General features: G+C 38.6%; 1 protein-coding gene across 1 annotated transcript in view; it reads left to right on the plus strand.

Annotated features, from left to right (window-relative positions):
• Window positions 1-1,190: 1,190 nt before the first annotated feature.
• si:dkey-288a3.2 (protein phosphatase 1 regulatory subunit 37) overlaps window positions 1,191-22,818 on the plus strand; it is a 32,177-nt gene continuing 10,549 nt past the window's right edge. The window contains exons 1-6 of the mRNA XM_059521158.1: window positions 1,191-2,334; window positions 2,450-2,596; window positions 5,157-5,280; window positions 5,405-5,517; window positions 13,418-13,559; window positions 13,686-13,852. Of these exons, the coding sequence (XP_059377141.1) occupies window positions 2,248-2,334; window positions 2,450-2,596; window positions 5,157-5,280; window positions 5,405-5,517; window positions 13,418-13,559; window positions 13,686-13,852 (780 nt within the window). The 5' untranslated portion in view covers window positions 1,191-2,247. The remainder of the gene's footprint in view (window positions 2,335-2,449; window positions 2,597-5,156; window positions 5,281-5,404; window positions 5,518-13,417; window positions 13,560-13,685; window positions 13,853-22,818) is intronic.

The raw sequence follows: 22,818 nt of genomic DNA on the forward strand, positions 1-22,818 counted from the left end.
TATTCTGTAATTGTCTTTAATGTATTTGCCACAATTTGACCCATGGGAAATTTATCTAACGTTATTATTTAGTTTTAAGGAGTTAAAATGGCTCTTAACACCTTTGACTGACATGTTGTATCACATTATTTTGTTATTTAAAGTTTTGGGCGGTTTTTTGTTGGAGTGGGCGGGTTTTTGTGACCTTTTTGGACTGGAAATCGTCCATCCAATCTGGCTACACTGGGCGAGGTCATGTTGTGCTGCTTTAGAGAAGAGGAAGAGAAAAGTAGGAGTGCATGTAAAAATCTGTTCATATATGAATCGCGATTCTGTCTTCTAACAAATCTCGTTGCCCTGCACTGCATCTCTCTCTCTCTCTCTCTCTCTCTCTCTCTCTCTTTCTCTCTCTCATTCAGATGGTCAGATCAGCTGCAACAAACTGTTCCATTTATACACTTATTTTCACAAATTCAATTCAATTCAAGTTTATTTGTATAGTGCTTTTTACAATACAAATCGTTACAAAGCAACTTTACAGAAAATTATGTTTCTACAATATTTAGTAATAGCTTTAAGTGGTGACTGTCAGTTTGTGCACGTATGACAAAGCAATGAGAAGCATTATACATGGACACACGTACATTTGCTGTGCTGTATTAAAGCTTTAATCAGAATAAAACAGTATATTAAAAGCTAACAGAAGCAGTAGTATTTACACACAACAGCATATCTAAAAGTACGAGACAACAACAAGCAAAAACATACCATTAAGAGCCGTGCTTGCACAGGTTCTGAGCGATCCTTTTCATTCATATTCTCTGCGTCTCAATCGGGCTTAAACTGCTAAGCAATATAGAGGACGACATTGTTTACAATAAAAATTGAGCACATTTTGAGCTTGAGGGGCGGGATGTTTGTTCAGACGCCCTTGAGGCGGTTTAACGAATCACAACAACACACTGAGCCAGCGGACCAATCTCAGCCCATCGCGTATTTCTGAGGGAGGGGCTTGGTTAGAAAAGGGATGGATCGGTGTGGAATAAAGGTAATTTTTTTTTTTTTTAAGAAGCGTGGATACGTTAAACTACGCCCCCATAAACACAACCAAGCCTAGAAAAAAAACGTCAAGCACCCCTTAAACACACTAAATTATTTGTTTTCTTTTTTTTTTTTCACACTAAACTCTTATACAGGCTAAATTGGAACGTTTGCAGCCCATGGTCGCGTTGATTCCATAGCAAAGATTTGTTCCTACACGCAACTGCTGCATTCGCAAATAAACAGTAAATAGAAAAAAGCCTTCATGCACGTGTCTGCTCCTAACACTCTGTACGATTTTTATTCATTTATTTATTTATTTATTTTATTTCAGGGTTCTGTTGACTTGTACTGATTTATTATCTCTCAAAAGGGAGCATCATCTTTGCTAGATATGTTTTTGTACCTCGAGTCAGCTACACACCTCGATGTGTCCTCGAACTCAGGCATGGGATTCGGGATTCTCAGGTTGGCTGTCACTGTCACACCTCCTTCGACAGGTAAGATTTGAATATTTTTTCACACTGCACATGAAATCATACTGCCCAATGAGTTGTGAAATAAATATTTCAGCTAGGCCTATAATATTGTAGAGATGATTATTTTAATCAAGTAAAGAATGCTGTACATGTAAATGGATTTGGAGGGTCACTTTGTGATTCACAGTATTCATTAACAAAAACTAAACATTTTAAGCCATGTAAATATGGTATCAAACAATTGATATCTTTGATGCATTTTAAGGTGGTACAGCTTAAAAAAATCTTATATTCTTTAAATTACTGCACACTGTCTTGGCAATGACATTTTATCTTAAAAGTAAACTAATTCGACTAAAAATGCAAACAGCTTCCTTCATTTTTAAGTTCTATAACATGCCTCATGCATCATTAAGTGTGAACCGATACCTCACAGTGGTATTCAGATTGAATTGGAAGCAATGAATTACCATGCATCAAAGATGAAAATGTCCGCACTGCTGAATAAAGCCACATTCACACTTTGATTTTAATGGACATCATTATAGTCCTCGTAAAACTCCTGACAATATGTGTTCATTTAGCAACAGCTCTAGATGAAAGACGGCATCACCTCATGGTGATGAGGACTTCAATGGTAAAAACCAAAGGCATGCTCTCAGGCGGTATTATATGAGATCAATCAAAATCTCCCAAGAAAGGGAGAGAAGAAAAAAATCTGGACATTTTTGAAGTGGTGGACTAAAGGATGAAACTCCGGAATGGCCTGCAGATCTTTGGGAACCTCCCGTCAGAATTGTTTTCCAGTTTTGACGTTTCTGCTTCTGTAGACAGGGTGGGTTTTTGATAAGAGAGTGTGAGACAGAGAGGCCAGTCCGCAGTGAGGGCAAAACCAGGCCTGTGAGTCTGTTTCTCTCTCTCTCTGAGGGTTTGCTGTCTGGTCTCTTCAGAGTGGATGCCTGTGGAGGCTGGATGCTTGCAACATGCCTATGGTGGACTACGCCGCACAGGCCTTGTCAAAAGCCCTTCTCACCAGCAGGCTGACAGTGCTACACCTTGAAAACACTTGCCTGAGCGCAAACCTCTCTTCACACTTGGTATGCCCAGCACACACCATCCACTTGAAGTGCATGCGATCTAAGAATGGAAGAAAGTTTGGGTGCTAGCGGCCTGAGAATATGACCCTGTGCTGTGAAATGCAAATGATGCTAACAGGTGCATTGTGGGAAATGGGGTCAACTGTATTAAAGAAACATTCAGTGAAAAATTCAGTGAATGGGTGCTGTCAGAATAAGAATTGTGACATTCAGACAAACGACGGATAAAAAATGTCACAATAATCCACACGTAATCCACACGACTCCAGTCCTTCAATTAGCCAAATGTCTTGTGAAGTGAAAAGCTGTATTATTTTTACCAAAATATGAGTGCATAATTCATAATACTTTCTTCATTAAAAAATTCCATACACTGTTGTCCTTTTATGTATAATATATTTTCATAGTGGAACTGTCTTTCACTTGTAAAAGTTAATTGATCTGTGCATATTTCTCTCCTGATTCAGACCAGATGACTGGAGAAAGCGATATTATGGATTTTTGACTTGCAAAGTCTTGATGGACTGGTTTCTTACAAACACATATAGCTGTTCACAAGATGCTAATTGATTGACTGGAGTGGTGTTTATTACTTGTGGATTGTTGTGCTGTTTTTATCAGATGTTTGGACTCTGCAGAGGATTCATTGGTGAGCAGGTGATGTAATGCTAAATTTATCCAGATCTGTTCTGATGAAGAAACAAACTATATAATGAAAAACGCAGCAAAGTGCATCTGTGCCAATATAGACTCATCATAAGGATGGTGAAAGTTTTTTTTTGTTTTTTTTTGACATTTGGCATGGTGTTGGTCTAGCAAGTGCACTTTCCCGCTGCATAAGTACATTTACTCCAGGCGGAGTTTTGAATCCTTTAATGATATCATGACAGCACAACATACCGTCCCAAAGGATGCGTTATCTTGAAAAATCACACCTAATGTTCACAAAGATTTTTTTTTAACAATGCAGAAAGTGCTAATATCGGTCTACAAGTTGCTCTCGTGTGAATACTGCAATATGTCAGTTCCAAAGTACAGATAGCATGTGTTTAAAATGAGCGTTCTCCATGAGTGGCCCTGGCCAGCAGGAACAGATGAAGCAGGACAAGGGGAGGAGTGGCAGATTTTGGCCCAGTGACCCTAACAGCTAGACTGGGCTTGGATTAGATGTCGTAATCTTCTTCCTGTCACTTTACACATTGCTGCACCGATCCATTCAGGAATCTTCGGCCAGCTCACTGTGAGATGGAGTCTCTCCCATGGCATTGTAGTGCTAGCCTACTAAAAAGGACACATGACTACAGCCAGTGCTTTTATAAAGATGTGCCGGCCCTTCAAACCTGTGCATAACATTGTCATTAGGACATGTATTATTAAAACATGTAAAACCTATAGAATCCTGTATCTGGCTTAGTGATCCCAATGTGACAATGTGTAGTTAAAAATAATACAATATTAAAATGCATTAAAATGTGTATACTTCTTGTATATTTCATTAATAGTTTTATTACATGTTACAGTTTTTAATTGAATGCATTCTATTATATTTTTAGATAAGCACAGATCATTTCATAATCAATTTGTTTTACATTTTAATCTAAATTTGTGTAAAAAATGTCTCAAATTGAAATTTAAAAAGATGTGGCTCATATAACTTTCAATTCATTCATCACACTGGTCAATTGCATTGCACTGCAGGATACAGTGTTCTATACACTAAGCTTATCATACTGCACTTTTTTTTCATCAGGGTATTCTATGCATAGAAAGAGTTTATTTCCTCTGCTGAATCATCATGCTAATATCTGAATGGAAATGGGAGCCTGAGAAATGAATGGTAAAAGAAAGAGAGCGAATGAAATGTTGTAGACATAGGCCATTAACAGAGCCCAAGTAAAATGACCTTAAATGAGACTGAGGAGTGGAGTGGCACATCCTATGTCTTAATAGCTCTGTGTCTTTAAGCAGCATGTGGATCCATTTGATATTTTGGGGCCACTAGGCCGCCCCCCTCATTCTTCCCAGCGGGACGCCCAGCTTCTGATCATTGCTATCGATCGGTGGGGCCCTGATTGCGGGACTCGCTGACTCGCACAGTGGAGTCCCTCCGATCAATTCAACGATCCCCCTATTTGGTTCCTACTGTGTATGATGACAATGTTGGCATTCCGCATGCAACCGAAAGGGTCTGATCAAATCTGCAGCATTGATTTGGAGAGACAGCTCTGTGAGGCCACAGACAAAAAGCCCATGAAAGCTTCTCTGGCCCTAAAAGGGACATGTAATGATGTTGATGATTAAAATGATGACCGTGATAATCACAGCGATGTAAATAAAAATGATAATGGAGATAGTCCTACCTTAAAGCTTTCGGTGAGCCTTTGTTGTCATTTGGAAGAACTGCTGTGGGCATTTTTTTTTTTTTTTTTTTTGCAGATTGTCTTACTTGACATATTTTGTTGTTGCACACATTCGGACAAGGACAAAGCGCCAAGCTTATTGAAGATTTTTCTCAATTCTTGCCCTAGTTGGTGCTCTGAAAAGGAATGTCACTTTGCAGGAGCTTTACCTCTCTGAAAACAACCTCAACACCTACCAGGACTCCCTTCAACTTGGCGACCTCCTCAAATACAACAGCACTCTTAAAACCTTGGACCTGGGCAACAATACCATGTCTGACTCAGGTATGCCTGTATTGTTTGAGGACGTATTGTGGCGCTTCCAATAGCATGGTTGAAAAGGGTTTTTTGTGGTTAAAATGCACAATTTGTTTCAGCTCTTGTGTAGTCATCTCTCTTTGTTTCACAGGTTTTGAGGAGATTTGTGATGCTTTGAGCTTTCAGAAGACTGGTTTGAGAACGCTGATACTGAGTAACAATCACATCACTCATCTTGGCATGAGCCATTTACAGAATGTTCTGGTGAGATTTTCTCTCGGGCGAGATAATAGAGATATGTGCAGTCTTAATCATTACAACAGCACTTCTAGACTTACGAAGTGTGATTAAAAAAACAGAGGAAGTTAAAAAAGTAACACATCTGGAAGATGAAACATGTTCACAGCAGCTTTTCACACTGTGTTTTATTTTATGGAAAAGGTTCCCTCAAACCTGTATGACTTTTCTGGCTTCTGTGAAACAGAAAAGGAGAAATTTTTAAGAAATTCAAAATCTATGCAATTACAGTGAATGGAAGCTAGCTATTTGTGACTTAGGATGTGCGTCTATGCGTAGGCTGCGCTGTAGGTTCGTTCGACGCAGAAATATAAATTAGCCTTAAAATGTAGCCTACAGCAGCGTGTCAATTCTACGCACACAGCAATCGCTGTGATTGGTCTGCAAGAACCCTTTATGTAAACTTTAATACAGTATTGCCAACTTAGTGACTTTTTTTTTTTTTTCAAAAAAAGCGACTAGTGACAAATCTAGCAACTTCATGGACAAACCTTAGCGAGTCTCTATGTCTCACTGCTACTGCCGCACGAGCACGAGATCTTGATTTCCCAGCACACACATACCTCTTTCTCTGTGTCTGCTTTGTTCAGAGTGAGGCTGAGAGGAGCAGTGCTTTCAGTTAAAACAGATATTATGTTGCTTTGGCTTTTGTCGTGGTACTGCAGGTTACACCAACCATAGACATATAATAATACATAGGTTACATACATAAAATGATTGTATTTGACATTTCTGTCACTTCTGAAATGATGGCTACACCCCTGGTGTGACAAAATGTTAGCTTATGCATAATACTTTTAAACTCTTTTTTAAAGTCTTGGCTTACATACATTTTTACATATGCCATGTCATGCCATAGCTTCATTAAACTAGCATCTAAAAATGGACAAAAGGTTTTGTGTGTGTGTGTTTGTGTGTGTGTGTTTTCTATCTTTTTTTTTTTTTTTTTTAAATCTTTTTTATTTATTTATTTTTATTTTCTAGCCTATGATTCTCTAACCATAAAGGCTGCTGTGTAATTTGCCCCGACTAAGCATTTAAAGAATTTAGGGGAAGCATTTAAATAATCCTGTGAATGCACTTAAACAAAGCAGAATCAAATTTATTTGATTATTGTGAATCAAATCGAATTGAACCATTCTAAATTAGCAAAAATCGTTCTTAAATCGAATGGAAAACCTATGAATCGCGAATCGAATCGCTGTCTACCCAAAGATTCACAGCCCTAGGATCAACCAATTCCCTTGAAAAGATCTGATTCGATTCATTCATGAATGGATGTCGGGATTTTCACTGAAAAGCTATTACATTTCTCTCAGTTTCTTAAAATATGCTATCGCATATCTTCAGAAAACTAGACGGCCCCTTTCCTGATTTACTAACGTTACAAGGAAAAGAGTGGGATGCTCACTTGAAAGATCACCTTTTGTGTTCCTGGGAAGTTTCAATTTTGAGTGGCTCTGTTCCTGTAGAATAAACTGCAGGTTGCACGTAGTAGTAAATACAATGATTTTCAGTTATTTATTCATTCCTATTTTATCTGAGTGTGGCTTTGATTAAAAATGAACAGTGACACTGCATGTGGCCCCTGCTTGGCTTTGGAGAGGAAGTACCCAAACCGTCAACACGACAGCTACTGTATATATCTCTTTTTTTGTGGTCTACGGCAGAGTTTGACACACAAAGAGAAAAGAGAAGAGAACAAAAGGAAATGGCTTGTCTCATCCTCACTGGAAAGCTCATCTCTAATCCTTAATAATATCTATTCCTCCTCAGCAGCTCTGATTGTCAGAATAAACTGTACCTTTCTGTCATCTGAATGGCGATTCAAATCAAAAGCTACAAATTAAAGGCCTGCTTTCTCTTCTCTCGGCCTTTGGCGTGTTCACAGAGGATTCATTCAGGCCAAAAATAATGCCTGCTCATTCCATTTTGCCTGTACCAAATGGGAACAGTTTGATTAAATAATAGATATGTGTTTAGAGGGCTTTTTCATGTGGTCTGTCATTAAGAAGGATAAGTAGACATCCATGCGGCCATAATGAATATAATTAGTCCAATGGCTGGTCGTGTCGAATATGACACAGGAAGGGTTGTTATTAACCTTTCTTTCTTTTCTTTTTTTTCCTGGGGATTCTTTAAAGGCAGAAGAAGAGAGAGAGAGTGAATAAATGGGTTATTTGGGCAGACACATAACTCTCTGATGTCAGCAGAACATAATTAAATCACAATGTTATCCACTTTTTTCAGCGGATCCTTGTCTGACCAACTGGAAATAGGATGACTGAAGTTGTCAACCATAGGCTGTTGGAATGACGCTATACTTCAGTTAAATTTCTATGTTTTTTATATTAACAATACTTTGCAATATTTGTAGTAAATTTAGCAGACTTTATTTATTTCAGCTTTACTTAGAAACAAACAAAAATATATTTTTATAATTATTATTAATTATTATTATTATTAATAATAATAGCAGCAGCAGCAAAAATTATGCCTTTGTTCCTTTGATTTTAATAAAAGTACATTTTATATATCTATTTAAAGAGACAGTGTTATCATTTACTCACCCTCATGTCAAAACCTGTATGACTCTCTTCTGAAAAACACAAAATAAGATATTCTGAAGAATGTTGGTAACCAAACAGACTTTCATTGTATAGGAATACACATCAAGACATTTCTCAGAATATCTTCTGCTAAAATATAAATAAAATATACAATAAAATAAAATAATGATAGAGATTTGAACATGAAGGTGGGTAAATGGTAGGGATGCCCCGATCAGGTTTTTTTGCCCTCGAGTCCGAGTCAGAGTCATTTGATTTTGAGTATCTACCGATACCGAGTCCCGATCCGATACTTCTATGAAATATAAAAAAAGAATAAAGGATGCTCCAGGATGTTCAATAAATTACATTTTGAAACATATTCAAACAGAAACAGCTATTTTAAATAGGCTAGTAAAAATATTTCAAAATCGTACTGTCTTGCTGTACTTTGGATCAAATAAATGCAGGCTTGGCGAACAGAAGAGACTTCTTTATAAAACATTAACAAGATTACTGTTCAAAAACTTCTGACTGGTAGTATAGGCAACTTTAATTTTTCTTTTAGAATTGCTTTTAATTGGCTTAGAAATCTATAACTGCTGGACGATAACAAATTATAATGATTTGTTTATATACTACAAACACTGTTTATTACATACGGCAGTATATTTTATATACTGTAATAAATGTTATGTCAGTGAGCACTGCATTGTTCATATACTTTATTTATCACCTGCTGGAGATGACTTGAAAAACCATATAGTCGTAATCATATATTAATGTCTTCGCGTTTCCAAAAGTTTCTGTTTTTTTTCCTGTGAAAACATCTCGGTTACGTATGTAACTTTGGTTCCCTGAGTAAGGAACGAGATGCTGCGATGGCGTCATCGCCTTGGGAACACCTATGGTGTGACGAATGTCTGAAGCCCTTATACCATCACGCCAATTTATTGGCCAATAGCGCTTAGCACCGCCCATACGTAAGTATGCTATGTATGCGTGCTGAGCGCCATTTCATCAGATTTACACTATGACGAAGGAAGCGCTATCGAAGGTACGGAACGGCCAAGCATCGCAGCATCTCGTTCCCTACTCAGGCAACCAAGGTTACATACGTAACCGAGATGTTCCCTTTCATAGGTTCACTTCGATGCTGCGATGACGTCATCGCCTTGGGCACGATATACCATAATGCCTGACGTACCTAAGATAGCTGGAGGACCAAGGAAAGAATCTGCTCAAGCGGAAGAGACCCGGGAGCCAAGAGCCATCCTCACATCCAGATAAGTAGAACTTGATGAAAGTGCTAGGAGAGGACTAACCTGCCACAGCACAGACATCTCATACAAAGCTCTTAAAAGAGAGCCTGAAAAGAAGCCATTGCTCTTGTAAAACGAGCACGCACCTTAGGAGGCGAAGTCACACCACGCGCCTCATATGCTAAAGATATAGTGCTATCTGCCCCCGCATAGCAAGGGATAAAGCCTCCAACCACTTGCTGAAACGAACAATGTTGAAGCAGCCTTAGGATATACTAGGCCTAGGAAGCAGTAAGACTTAACCGACCTTGGGGAAAAATCCATACAAGAGGAGCTGACAGAGCCTGCAGATCCTATTCCTCTAATTGAGAATAGATGACTTCAAAGTTATCTGACAAACTTAAACGGCTCAAATGGATGGCCTGCCAGACCTTCCAATCGAAATAAGTCCCAAAATGAATCTGTGCTGGGTGGAAAGGCCTAAGCCATCTCGTCCCTGCATAATGGAGGTGACCTCCTTCTCAAACACCTCTATGGGTAACGCTCAGCAGATATGGCAGCCACATAAACCTGTTGCAGGTCCTTAAGGGTAATGGAGATGTTCACTCAGACCAATCTTACTCTGAACAGAATCGTTTGGAAGCAAACCGGTCGACTGGAAGACAGAAGACTGGTCCTGGGCCATTCTTGGCTAGAGCGTCCCCACCCAGAGGCGACGGAGGGGACAAGGAAACCAGAGCGGGCAATGCGCATGCTCGAAGCAAACAATCCACTTCCGCTCAGCCGAACCTTGCCATATGAGACTCACACAACTGAGGGTGCAAGAGTAAGTCCACTCCTGAGGTCAGGTGACCCGGGACATGAACTGCTCTGATCGACAGGAACCTGGTCTGCGTCCAAAGAAGAACACATCTCACCAACCTGACAGGGGGTGAGAGTGTAATCCTCTCTGACCAATGTATGAGACCACAGCCATGTTGTCAGTCCTTGACCCTAATGTGACAGCCACTCAACTGGCGTTAAAGACCAGTTCAATGGAATAAAGTATTGGCAAACTTCATTCAAAAAGCAAGCCTGAGGAACTTCCTGTGTCTCCTGACGATTTGGATGCAGAAGTACGCATCCTTAGACTGATGGTCACAAACCAATCTCTGGTTCAGATAAAGACAGGATGAGCATCTGTGTTCTTGACATTGCTTACTCCAAGCACAAGGTTAGGACGCAAATCCAATCAACCCAATAAGCTGGATGGTGTAACCATATGACAGCCTGATCCTCCCTTATGAGGCCCCGAGACACCTGAGTTGCGGGAAAAACCTCTGAAGCAGGAATGGATAATAAATCAGGCATGCCAGCACCAACCACAGAGTGGGGACCTGGATGTCAACATAGGCCCTGCACTAATGGCTTTAGGGCTATCCTCTCCATCTTCAAGCTAAAGTGCGGAGAACGGTAAAATCAGTCTGAAACGCAACATGCGGCGGAAAAACTGATAAAGGCAACAAACTTATAGGTTTCCCACATTTATACACATTTATGACCAGTTATGCAAATAGTTTTGGTAGCCTGAAGTGCCAAAAACCATGTTGCATGACAATGTGTGTTGCAAATCTCCATAGATCCAGCTTGTAGCACAGAGTCTACTATTTGTTCCAGCTCAAACAGCAGTGGAGCTGAAGAATTATTACTAGCTGGACAGTCTAGTGTTTGGTAGCATGAAGCGCCAAACACCAATGCGCACTGCAATGTCAGCTGTGGAATCCATGATAAAAACGGGTCACATGTAACTAGAGTTGGAAGCATAAATGCCAATCAATGTACATGCATTCATGCAGTGCAGGAATAGAGACAAGAAACCCCTGCTCACTCTGCAGCTCCAGTCCAGTGTTGCCTGCGAGCTCATGAGCCAGGGGCTGCTGTAGAGTATGCGTCATCCAATCCGCAGCCGAGAGAATCGATTACGAGCTTCCGGAGCAGGAAACAGATATGACTAACCACCTGACTCACGAGGCGCTCTTCTGCTGAGCGCGCGCGATCCGGGGAATAGAGCGAGAGAAAAGGGGGATTAATTCTGTTCTCTCACTGTTCGCCGTCACCCCAAGCATAAAGCTCGTGCGGCGCCTCCGCAACCGCAGAACTAGAACAGCGGGGGTTGAACGAACATCTCTCCTTTCTCAGAAAGAGAGCGAGCCCAGAGTGCAACTTACTTATTTTAAAACACAGATATCACGGATACAACAATAGATAAAGGCCGCAAAGCAGTCTTCCTACCTGTTTCCTTGTGAGTCCGTGTAACGTGATCCATACATACCGGAAAACTCATTGTGTCCGCCTTAGAGGAGTAAACTGCACTATATAAATAGATGGCTTAGAACACAAGAATCTCTTTCCGATGGGCAACAGATGATTCGCTTCCTGAAGGTAGAGGAATTAAATCTGATGAAATGGTGCTCAGCATGCATATATAGCATACGTACGTATGGGCGGTGCTAAGCGCAATTGGCCAATAAATTGGCGTGATGGAATAAGGGCTTCAGACATTTGCCACACCATAGGTGTTTCCAAGGCGATGACGTCATCGCAGCATCGAAGTGAACCTATGAAAGGGAACAACTGTTTTCATACAGCAATAGCTGGATGCTTTTGTCCATATTAGGAATTTCCTGTAATGACTTTCTGCGCGAGAGCGCCCTCTGGCGTCGAGAATGAATGAAACGCACACTGCAGGAGTGTTTACCACTCCGTGATGTTCATCTCGCCTTATTCTGGGAATAAAACACCAGAGCATGCGCAGACTATCCTGTCTCTTTGAGTTTAAATCTATATTTATTCACACCTTTAATATATATATATATATATATATATATATATATATATATATATATATATATATATATATAGTGACATTTTCTCTAGTTTCTTTCTTTCTCTGATATATATGTATATGTATAATGATAATGTATCAAAAAGTAACGTGGGGTTAGTTGTGACCGTAGACTGTATAAAAACAGTTGTAACACACGTGGTTCCACACATGCTACCATAACCAAATTTACAGTATTTACTGCTACAATATCAACATTATATAGAGAAAAAGAGTGCAAGAATTCAAATATCTTTTGAAGTTATCGCTGAACATTTATTTTACCATAGTAAAATTACTCAAATTACTGGCTTAAGTAATTTTTTATTTTATTTCAGTTTTCATTATTCATTTAAAATGAGACAACTCTGCTATTACTTTAATCTCCAATCTGTTATTTATCAGTTTAGTTTTTTAATGCTTCAAGCAGAAGACACTAACCAGTTTTAAATTCCAGTTACGCAAATAGGGCACGTTGTTACACTGCATTACATGTTACAACATGCCCCTCAGATGTTACAATGTATGTAACCAATGGGGCATGTTTTCACATTTCACTTCCACTTTTGAGGGTAAATGAAGAAAAAGGTATACACTGTAATTATGAAACAAAGACACATATTTGTACTAGACAAGTGTGAAATTATTGTGGATAAAAAAATATATATATTCTAAACCCTATGTGGAGTTACACAAACAGAGAAGGTCAAAAAGTGTTACACTGTGCACTGCTTTCCCGTATATGTGTGGGTGTTTACATGCTTGAGTGTTGTAACAGTGACGCAAATGAACTCTGAGTTGATCTCTGAGCTTGTTTTTTTAGCTGTCTGTGTTTTTTTATTTTTATTTTAAAGCAGGAGACTAAGTGAGATTAATGAGTGTAGCGAGTTGGCATGGTGTACGTTCTGTTATGCAACATGGCTTTTCCCTTATGTGCTCTGCTATCTCCTGCTTTATATGACTGCTAATCGTGCTTCATAAATGACGTGGCTAATATGCTCTTGAGAGCCAATCTATTGCCACGGCGCGGCGGGTGATACTTAAAGCTCTCAAAGTGACACAAATTCACCATCCATAATTGGATTGAAATACACAGAAAAAGGACAATTTTGAATTACAAAAAGTGATTTAAAAACAAGCTCATCAGTGCACGTTTTCTTAAACATCCTGTTTTTCGTCTCCCCCCCCCCCAGCCCCGCTTTAAAACGCTCGAAACGTTGAACCTTGGGAAAAACAACCTCGAGAACAGAGGCATTCACACGTTAAAGGAGTCCCTCATGATCAATCGCTCTTTATTGCAACTTGGCCTAGCTTCCACAGGAATATCATGCGAGGGTAGGGTTCGTAATATTGCTTTTCTGCTTCTTTGGCACATCCTCTCCTTCTAAATTTCCTTTTTTACTGGGATGCATTTTTGTTTTATCTTATAACTAAACCTGTGTTTTCTTCTCACCGTGCCAGGTGCTGTGACTTTGGCAGAGATCCTTGCAGAGAGTCCACATATCCAGCGTTTGGATGTACGGCAGAACCAGGTGCTTGTTGGGGGCCTCATGGCTCTGTCGTTGGCCCTAAAGATCAACCGTTCACTCATCAGACTGGATCTAGACCAACATCTGAAAGAGGAAAAGGTCAGTTATCAGCTTTACCTCGTCCTGATTATCTAAGTGTATAGAACAGTAATTGCATGTTAATTAGTTTTTTTCAGGCCTGGAATATCACAGAAAAAGAATTGAATCTTAAAAATCATGGAGAAATGTTGTGCATATTCAGTTTTCTGTCTGTTGAGGGTCTTATTAGAGACATTTTTGCACTAATTACTATGGATGTTTAATAAATCTATATTTATAAATGTATAGATTTCTACCTAGCAAGTGAAAATTAAAGTCATTTGGTTCAGTGGTCAAAAAGTATGGAAACATTGTGAGAAATAGTATTGTTTAGAGGTGTACGGGAATAGTGTTACCACATATTTTTGTCTTCTTTTCTATTGATTTTATTGATGATCCAAAAATAATAGTCAAATTGAATTTACTTTCTTTACACACAAAATCTGGGGTCTGGTGATGGATTTTGCTATCACAATTAATAAAGTTGTTCAGGTAAACTCATTATCGCTGAATGTTCCAATATTAACCAAGTTTGACTCAAAGACAGAAGTTCCTGTCAAAGATACAAGATGTTGCTGTTCTCCTACACACTTTGCTGCAAAAACCTTGAAAAGAAAAAAAAGATACTGCAACTTAAGAACATGCCAGAACAGAGAAAGTTCACTTGCCATCTGTTTGTCAGGATTTTATCTCCTCTATCTTATCTGCATATTAAAGCATTAATGAAATTTGTTAAAGGACAGAATGCTCTCTTTAAAAAAGATTCTAACGCTAGAAACGGATTGTTTTATTTTTTTTTATATCAGTCATTTGCTTGGATTCTGATGTTTTTACCCCGTCAATCAGCTGCACCTCGAAATATATTTTCATCGATAAACGGCCTGAAAACACACCATCTGTCTTAAATGTGTCATATTTAAGCTCAGCTGAAACAGAGGACGATGTTATTAACATTTCCACTGTGATAGATTACAGCAGGGTGGTATTTAACCGATGGAGAATGAGACATTTCACTGTGGCAGTACAAGAAGACACACTGCTGGGATTTGTCTGGGCCAGGCACAACGTGGCAGAACGACTGACGATTGTATTAAAAAGCAAATCTTTCCATCAGAAATCAGCGGGTGGTCAGATCAAGTGTTCTGATTCAGTTTCGTAAAATTCCCTGGGACTGAGAAAAGCGAAAATTTCATTCTTCAAAAGAAAAGCGTATGCGGATGTGTGCGTGGCGCGATTTTACATGCGCATATTTAAACGAGAGGAAGGTGGTTGGGAGGGAATGTAGGTCCTTGGGTCTTTGTTTACAGCATCTGATTTGCCGTGTCTGTTGAAGCCCAAATCTATTTGATCACTGGCCTGTTTGGTGTTAATTATTAATTATTTACTGATCTAAAATATTCATTGTGGGAGTCTTAGGAAGTTCTGAAATTTGGGACCATGTTATCCATTTCTTTAGCAAGGTGCATGTGCTCTTAATTAAGGTCAAACTTTAAACATTCAACAATTCACATCAGATTCTTCCAAGACCTGAGCTGTATATTTTTAGTGAATGCCAACAGTTGCCTCATTTTTGTCTCTTTCACCTAAAAATTTGACTTGTCTTTTTTTTGGGTGAGCTATATACATTCAAGACAATGATGTACAACAATGACATCATATTCTTTCCTTTGCTGTTTGCTCTATGTCACTGTTGTTGTGCATGGCACAGTCAGGTTGCTGTGATGTCTCTCATTAAGGATCATTAGAGATGCAGGTAGGGCTGCAGTGGGGCAGGTGGTCTTGTGGGAAAGACTCCAAGTGGAACTAAGAGTTGGTTAGTGTTTGTGGTCGGTCATGGTGTCTGACTCTATGATGGCTGGAGTTGAGTGAGTGAGCAGACAGAGAGCAGGTCCTGCTCATGGGACCTTTGATGAGCTGCTTATGATGAGCTTTACACACACACACACACACACACACACACACACACACACAAACACACACACACACACACACACACACACACACACACACACATACACAAGTGCACTCTTAAAGAGAGCTCAGTTTTTGAAATTACTGATACTTTTGCAAATATTTACATGGTCATTGCTGTTTTCAATTCAAATTTATTAAAAATAATAATACAAAAATGCTAGTTTATGTGCCATTGGTTTTCAGCAAAGGTGTATTTAAAAAATAATAATAATAAAAAAAAAAGTGAATCTTTTTGTAAAAAATAAAATAATCCATATACACTACCAATCAAAAGTTTTAAGTCAGTAAGAATTTCCAATTCAAAATCAAATCTACATTTATTTTATAAATGCTGGTTGGTTTAAAAAATGCTTTGTGTTTTTTTTCTAATTTCTTACAATTTATATAAAAGCATGTATTCGTTCAATAATGCTATGCTTTTAATGGGGGGGGGGGCATCATGTCATAATAGGTTTGTACATACAGTATTTAAGATCTGTAACATGCATTTCTTGGCAATTAAGATTAATAATAACAAAAACATTAATAATTAAAATAGTTACTGCAATTAATTGAATAGCAGTTTCACAGTTTGTCAAAATTATGATGTTCTGTGATTTCAATTGTTGAATACAATTGGGACAAAATTGTGTGTGGGGGGGGGGCAGACAGATTCTTAATTTTATGTTAAATAGTAGTTTATCTAATATAGATAAATGTATCTAAATTTGTGCCTCTAGGAGCTTGTCTCTTTAATGTTTTCTTCTGCTCCTATGTCTAATTTCACTTTTATTTGTATTTATGTGCTTTTTATGCTATTATTTTGAATGTATATAAAACTCAAACGTTCCTATACATTGCAAGTGCTACCTGTGCACCACAGCTTCATATTTTTTCTTCTGCTTTTATCTTTACAGTGAGTGCAAAACATATCTTTAAAGTTCCATATGGCCGTATACTTTAATTAGAGAAGTGGAATTCGTGAGTAACAAGTTCCATATTTTAGTGATACTTTCACAGAATCTTCTCCCATCAACTTCACATAGTTGTAGGGCATGAAAACGACAGCCGTGTATAGCAAAGCAGACAAGTGTCATATGTTTATCAAAGCTAAACCAAATCACACTCTCACATCTCTCTGTTTCTTTGCATCTGCTCTCACTGTCATAGAAAAAAAATAGCACTTGTCACCAATATCTTGTTGTAGAAGCCAGTCTGCTTAGACACTAGACTGTATACTTACTAGACACTGTATTTAACAACATGTGAACAAACATGAGGTTGTGAAGTGCAATATGTTGCACTATTTTGTATAAAAAAAATAAAATTAAAAAAAAGGTCCTACTGTAGGTCACATCTAATATTGACAACATATATATATATATATATATATATAGAGAGAGAGAGAGAGAGAGAGAGAGAGAGAGAGAGAGATATTTTTATAGTTTGTCAGCTGTACAACATACTAAACAGAATATATCTGCTTCCCTCGCAGCCTTTTTACATTGTGTTAAATTAAATTTGGCCTCTAATTGATGTTCCATTCAAAGCAACTTTGTGCTGTCTAAATTCAAAATCCTGTCCGCTGTATAAACCTGTTCAGATCTTGCAGATAGACTATTCCTAAACTTTTACCCTTGCGCCATTAAAACTTTGAGGTGAAATTGTCTTTGCAGTTTCGAAATAAACCTTCTGTCTCTTTGCATTCACAATCCACACGCAGTCTCGCTCATTTCCTGATGTAGTTTTGGGGGCAAAACAGGCATATTTGCCAGCTGTGTAATTTACTCTGGCACTCATTTGCATATTAAAGCATTAATTAGCCCCTCTGAGCGCGAGAGCGGGAATAGTGTAATCATTGGACGTGTAGTCGCGGGGGATGAGTCTGTGTTTGGGTCTGGGGGGAGGCCGAGAGGAGAGCGCGGGAGTCTCTGGGTGCTTGTGTTGACCATGCGGCGCGTGCTTGTCGGCTTTGTGTTTTTTTCTCCTCTCTTTCCCGCCGGAGGGTGGATGAGGAGCTTGCACTGCTCAGTTTTCCAGCTTTTTCCAGACCCTTTGAAGTGTCACACACGATCTGTCTCTGTGTCATTTTAATGGCTTTACTCTCCCCCATCAGTGCAGTCAGAGGTGCGACCAACAGTTTCACAGGAAGTAGAGGTTGTTGTTGTTGTTTTTTCATCCTTTTTTCTATTTGAGGGTGAAAAGGGGGATGAGGGTTGAGGATTGTGGAAGAGCATATGAAAAACAAACTGATGTAAAGGCTTTTGAGAAGTTGTGGCGCCAGCATTTGTGGCATTTGTTTTTCATATATTTAACAGCTAATTTTTGACATTTCTTTTTAGGATTCTTTGATAAATAGTATTTATTTGAAATAAATATATTTTGGAACATAAGAATTGTCTTCACTGTCAATGTAAGGCTTCCCTTGCTAAATAAAATATTAATGTCTTGTCTTATGGTAGTGTACAAATAAATAAAGGTATTTCTAGAAAAAAAACATATATATATATATATATATATATATATATATAATATCATTAATTTGTGGTGTGGCCAGTGAAAATGTTGTCCAAGCAAGAACAAAAAAATTCAAACGCATATGAATTTTTCCCCTTGTGAGATAACATCATTTCTGAAAGTGGGGAAATTGACACAAGGGTCAGTAAATAATAACAGAATGTTTATTTTAGGGAGAACTATCCTTTAAATTTCCTCACTAATGCATATGGTCACCAATGTATGTGTCTATATAGACAGGTGCAGTAAATGTCCAGTAAAGTGTGAGAAACCTTTGCTTCAGTGGTTCTTTGTTGAGCTGTCTCAGAAGCCTTTGCCTGAAACATGTTGGCTCATATTTTGATGGGACTGGATGCTATCTTTTCCCTCTACTCCACTAGAAATGGCCCATTGGATGAGTTGGTCCATCAGAATTTTAGAATCTCCCTCTGGGCATGTCCTCCAACTCCATGCTCAAGTGCCCTGAGTCACCAGTCACCCAGTGAAGGCTCATCTGAATATCATCAAACCCGTGAGTCACTGCCTTTATCAGAGGGCTTCAGCCAGAAGAATATTCCTTTCCCTTTCAAATTAACAGGACTGCAGTGGCATGGTCTGCATATGAATATGGACAGTCTATTAGGTCATCTTTGGAAGCAGCGAAAGTGTGCAGCACTTAGCTCTCTATTTTCTATGTATTTATTGTATTTATTTATTTATTTTTTGCTTGAACGTGTGAGAATTGTTACCAATCACATGTGCACATGAATGAAGAACTTAAATTATCATTAGACTTGTGACAACCAGTTCTAATGAGCAACATTAATGGTTTACATGTTTAACCATTTTGATTTTCATGCTGCTGTGAGGGCCAATATGAAGTGTCTGTACTTTATAAAGTGATCAACTTTGTAAAGTCACGTCTTCTAGTTAATATTACTAATATATTTTTTATATAACCATTCAGTACATTATATAACATAATATTGAGTACGTTACTATAGATTAATTATTGATAGTTGCTCTGTCCATTTTTGCTCTGTAAATTAGAATTATTTTAAACGAAACAACAGTGTCTCAGAGCAACACACAGCAGTGGCATTTAATGAATCAGTGTTTTTAAACAAATCATTTGAACGAACAGTTCTGTGACTCACAGAAGCATCTCTACAGGCAAGACATTTTAGTGCTCTTTAGTTCCTGAATGAGTCAGTGTTTCTGAATGAATCATTTGAATGAACTCACTAAACCTGGAATAGCCTCACAACTGCAAGTAACACATTTCGTTTCTGATTGAATAGATGTTGCTGAACAAATCAGTTGATTAACTGATTCAATGACTTGTCAGTGTAGCCAGTTACAAACTATTGATTTTATCTATCTATCTATCTATCTATCTATCTATCTATCTATCTATCTATCTATCTATCTATCTATCTATCTATCTATCTATCTATCTATCTATCTATCTATCTATCTATCTATCTATCTATCTATCTATCTATCTATCTATCTATCTATCTGTGTGTGTGTGTGTGTGTGTGTGTGTGTGTGTCTGTATGACAGATGTGCATTAAGGCTAGAGCACCCTTGGTGATTTAATTCTAAAACCGGGCCTGGCCAAACCTTCACAGACAGCACGCGTTCAGAGTGAGATCCAGTTCATGGACCAAAAACATGTGTAAACTTTATTGCGATTGTGTCATATAAACCGGTGATTTTATTTCCAGCAATTTATGACTGGCTTGAATATAGTCCCACAACTGATCGTTCTTCATGTCTTGCATTTGGTGGCCAAGAGTCCAAAATGGACACATTTCAAGTGACTGGATTTGGCAACTGGAAAAAAAACAGAAAACATTGTATGAACATCAGAAAGCATTATGCACATTTCTGGTTGAAATGGTAAGGCCATGAACAGACACTTAAAACGGAAAGTGTCGCCATTGAAATTAGCAGCAAGAGTAAAAATTAGTCCACAGTTTATTAAATGTTGGAAAATTCTTAATCAAGTTATTCTCGCCTTTGCTGTATTGACGCCTTTGATGTGGTGCAATAAGGTAGGACATTGTCTTGTTAACTATACCTATATCTATAAAGACTCTTTTGAGAAATACATTTATGTGAATTTTTTCACAATTTGTTTTCCCTGCCCCTTGAATTAAATGTCGCTCATGCCAACTCGTATAGTGAGGCAGAATCATGAACAATGCCCACCAATACACAGCCTGACAAAAATATTTTAATGTAAAATCTGTTAATCAAAACTAATAATGATGATTACAATATAAAGAAAAGTATCCTATTAATGCAGCCCTAGCTTTGCACACTAGTCTTCTAGTGCCCTCTTTCTCACTTCATCTTGCTCTCTTTCTCTGGCTTTTCATCAAAGTTGAAGATGACCTATAAACACTGATAAACAATCAATACATATTTCATTAATATCCATTTAACCCACCTCTAATGCTTCCAGTGTAAGCTCATTTTAAATATGGATATTTAATTGGTTTATACAGGTTGACTCAGGATGTGTCACCTAAAAACATTTATCGCAAATCAGATTTGTGCACAGCTTACATTAGTCAGTTCAGACTTATATATCCATATGGTAGGACATTTGTGTCAATGACGGACAACCATGACTGATGGCAGGATTACAACTGATCTATCTATCCATCCGACCATCTCTATCTGTCATTCCATTCTATTCATTCATTCAAGCATTCTGTAGTTCAATCTACTGTAGGTATCGTTCTGTCTGTCTGTCTGTCTGTCTGTATCAATATGCATGTGTCTGTGTATTTGAATACCATTTCTGTTTGTCTGTCTGTCTTGATCCATTTTTTCTGTATCTTTGTGTTTTTCTTGTGCAGACCACAGGGGCCCTCTGTTTGTCCTCTTGTCCCTGTGACTGGAGTGATGGGGCAGTAGTCAATATGTTTGCCCACTATCTTCAGGGGGAGGGGTGGGATGGAGTGGGCAGGGCATTGCCTGTCCCTGTCCTGTCCCGTCTCTGTCACACCGGCATGGGCTGCCTGGGCTCCATGGAGGGGAGATAATTGGATTTGTTGTCACCTCCAGTTGCTGCCAGGAGCGGGCGTCTGCTCCGGTTAGCGATGAAGACATCATCGTGACAGGGACCCTGGGAGAGGATCAGCTGGTGTGGTGGGCACCACTATCGATGCTCTAGAACTGCCATGTCCAAGCGGGCAGGCGTAGGCCAGCTGTTTCCTTGTGTCCTCCGGCCAGGCCAAAGAGAGAGCTCCAGATCCAACAGAGAAGGGGGGAGAAAGGAGAAGTTGACCTCTAGCCTGGATAGTGCTAGATGTTGAGGTTTGAGCTGTGCCATGTGCCCCTGCAGTTCCTGTGAAAGGGGTTTAGGCCCAGGCCAGGGAATCATGCCACAGTAGACAAGCGTGGCGGACAACCAGGGATGGCACCTGCTTGGCGTGAGTGTGAGGTAATGATGGGCTCACAGGTGAACGGCCCCAGAGGTAATCAGTAATTAACTCACAGCCACTCCATCAACACAGCTTTGGGCCTGAAACAGAGTACCGCTGCCATGTCCTACAGAGAATAATGCCCTCCAAACACTCCTTGCACATGCCCCAACAACATCAGGTTATTTATTTTCTCTTTATATGTTATCAGTTGTTTGAATATGTTTTACTTTTTTTATTTTACCGGAAGTCTATTTGCAAGACTCTTTCCTGTCAGCAAGTGCTTCTGGTTTTATTTTTAAAGCTTCGGTCTTGGAGGAAAAAAGAAATCCATTTTCCTCCTGTATAAGAATTTTTGAAGGGACTTTTGAAAGATGGTCTCTGTTCTGACTTCAGTGAATAGCAGTTCAGTGGCTGCAGTGGAACGGGAAGGTGAATTATATTTATACCTGGAAGTCCTGCTTCTGACTGACTGACCTCCAGTAAGAAATCCACACATGCTGTTTTCTATTTTCCTGTTGTCCAGTGCTAGCATACATTTCCCATTCACTAAGTGCACAGTTAACTGTCATTTAAACATTGGTTGATGGGGGAAAAAGACACAGAGAAGCATATTTGTGGTGTGTTTGGTGGTACTTCAGTGTAGCTGTTAGTACTCAGTGACTACATGTCAATTGCACTGTAGTGCCCTTAGAAGTGTTCACTGTGTATTTGGCCATGTTAAGTCAATTCAAAAAGTATTTCTCCTTAATTCACCTCATTTAATCTTACTTGTAAATTTAAGTTATAACTTAAAGTTTTGCTTTATATATTTATTTATATTTGTTTATTGAATATTTACTATACTTACAATTAACAATCCATAATTATGCTCCTATATTATTATTTTTTATAGTACCAACATTATAGAATATTGTACATTAAAATGAATACTTTTATTCGAAAAGAATACATTAAATTGGTTATTGGGCAGTAAAGACTTTTAAAATGTAAAATAGAAAGAAAGAAATTATGTTCTTTTGCGCTTTATATTCAGCAAAAATAAAAATCTGTTTCCACACACACAATGAATAAATATATAAAATAAACTAATTACAA

The sequence above is a fragment of the Carassius carassius genome, chromosome 32, assembly GCF_963082965.1.
Source record: "Carassius carassius chromosome 32, fCarCar2.1, whole genome shotgun sequence".
Taxonomy (NCBI): Eukaryota; Metazoa; Chordata; class Actinopteri; order Cypriniformes; family Cyprinidae; genus Carassius; species Carassius carassius.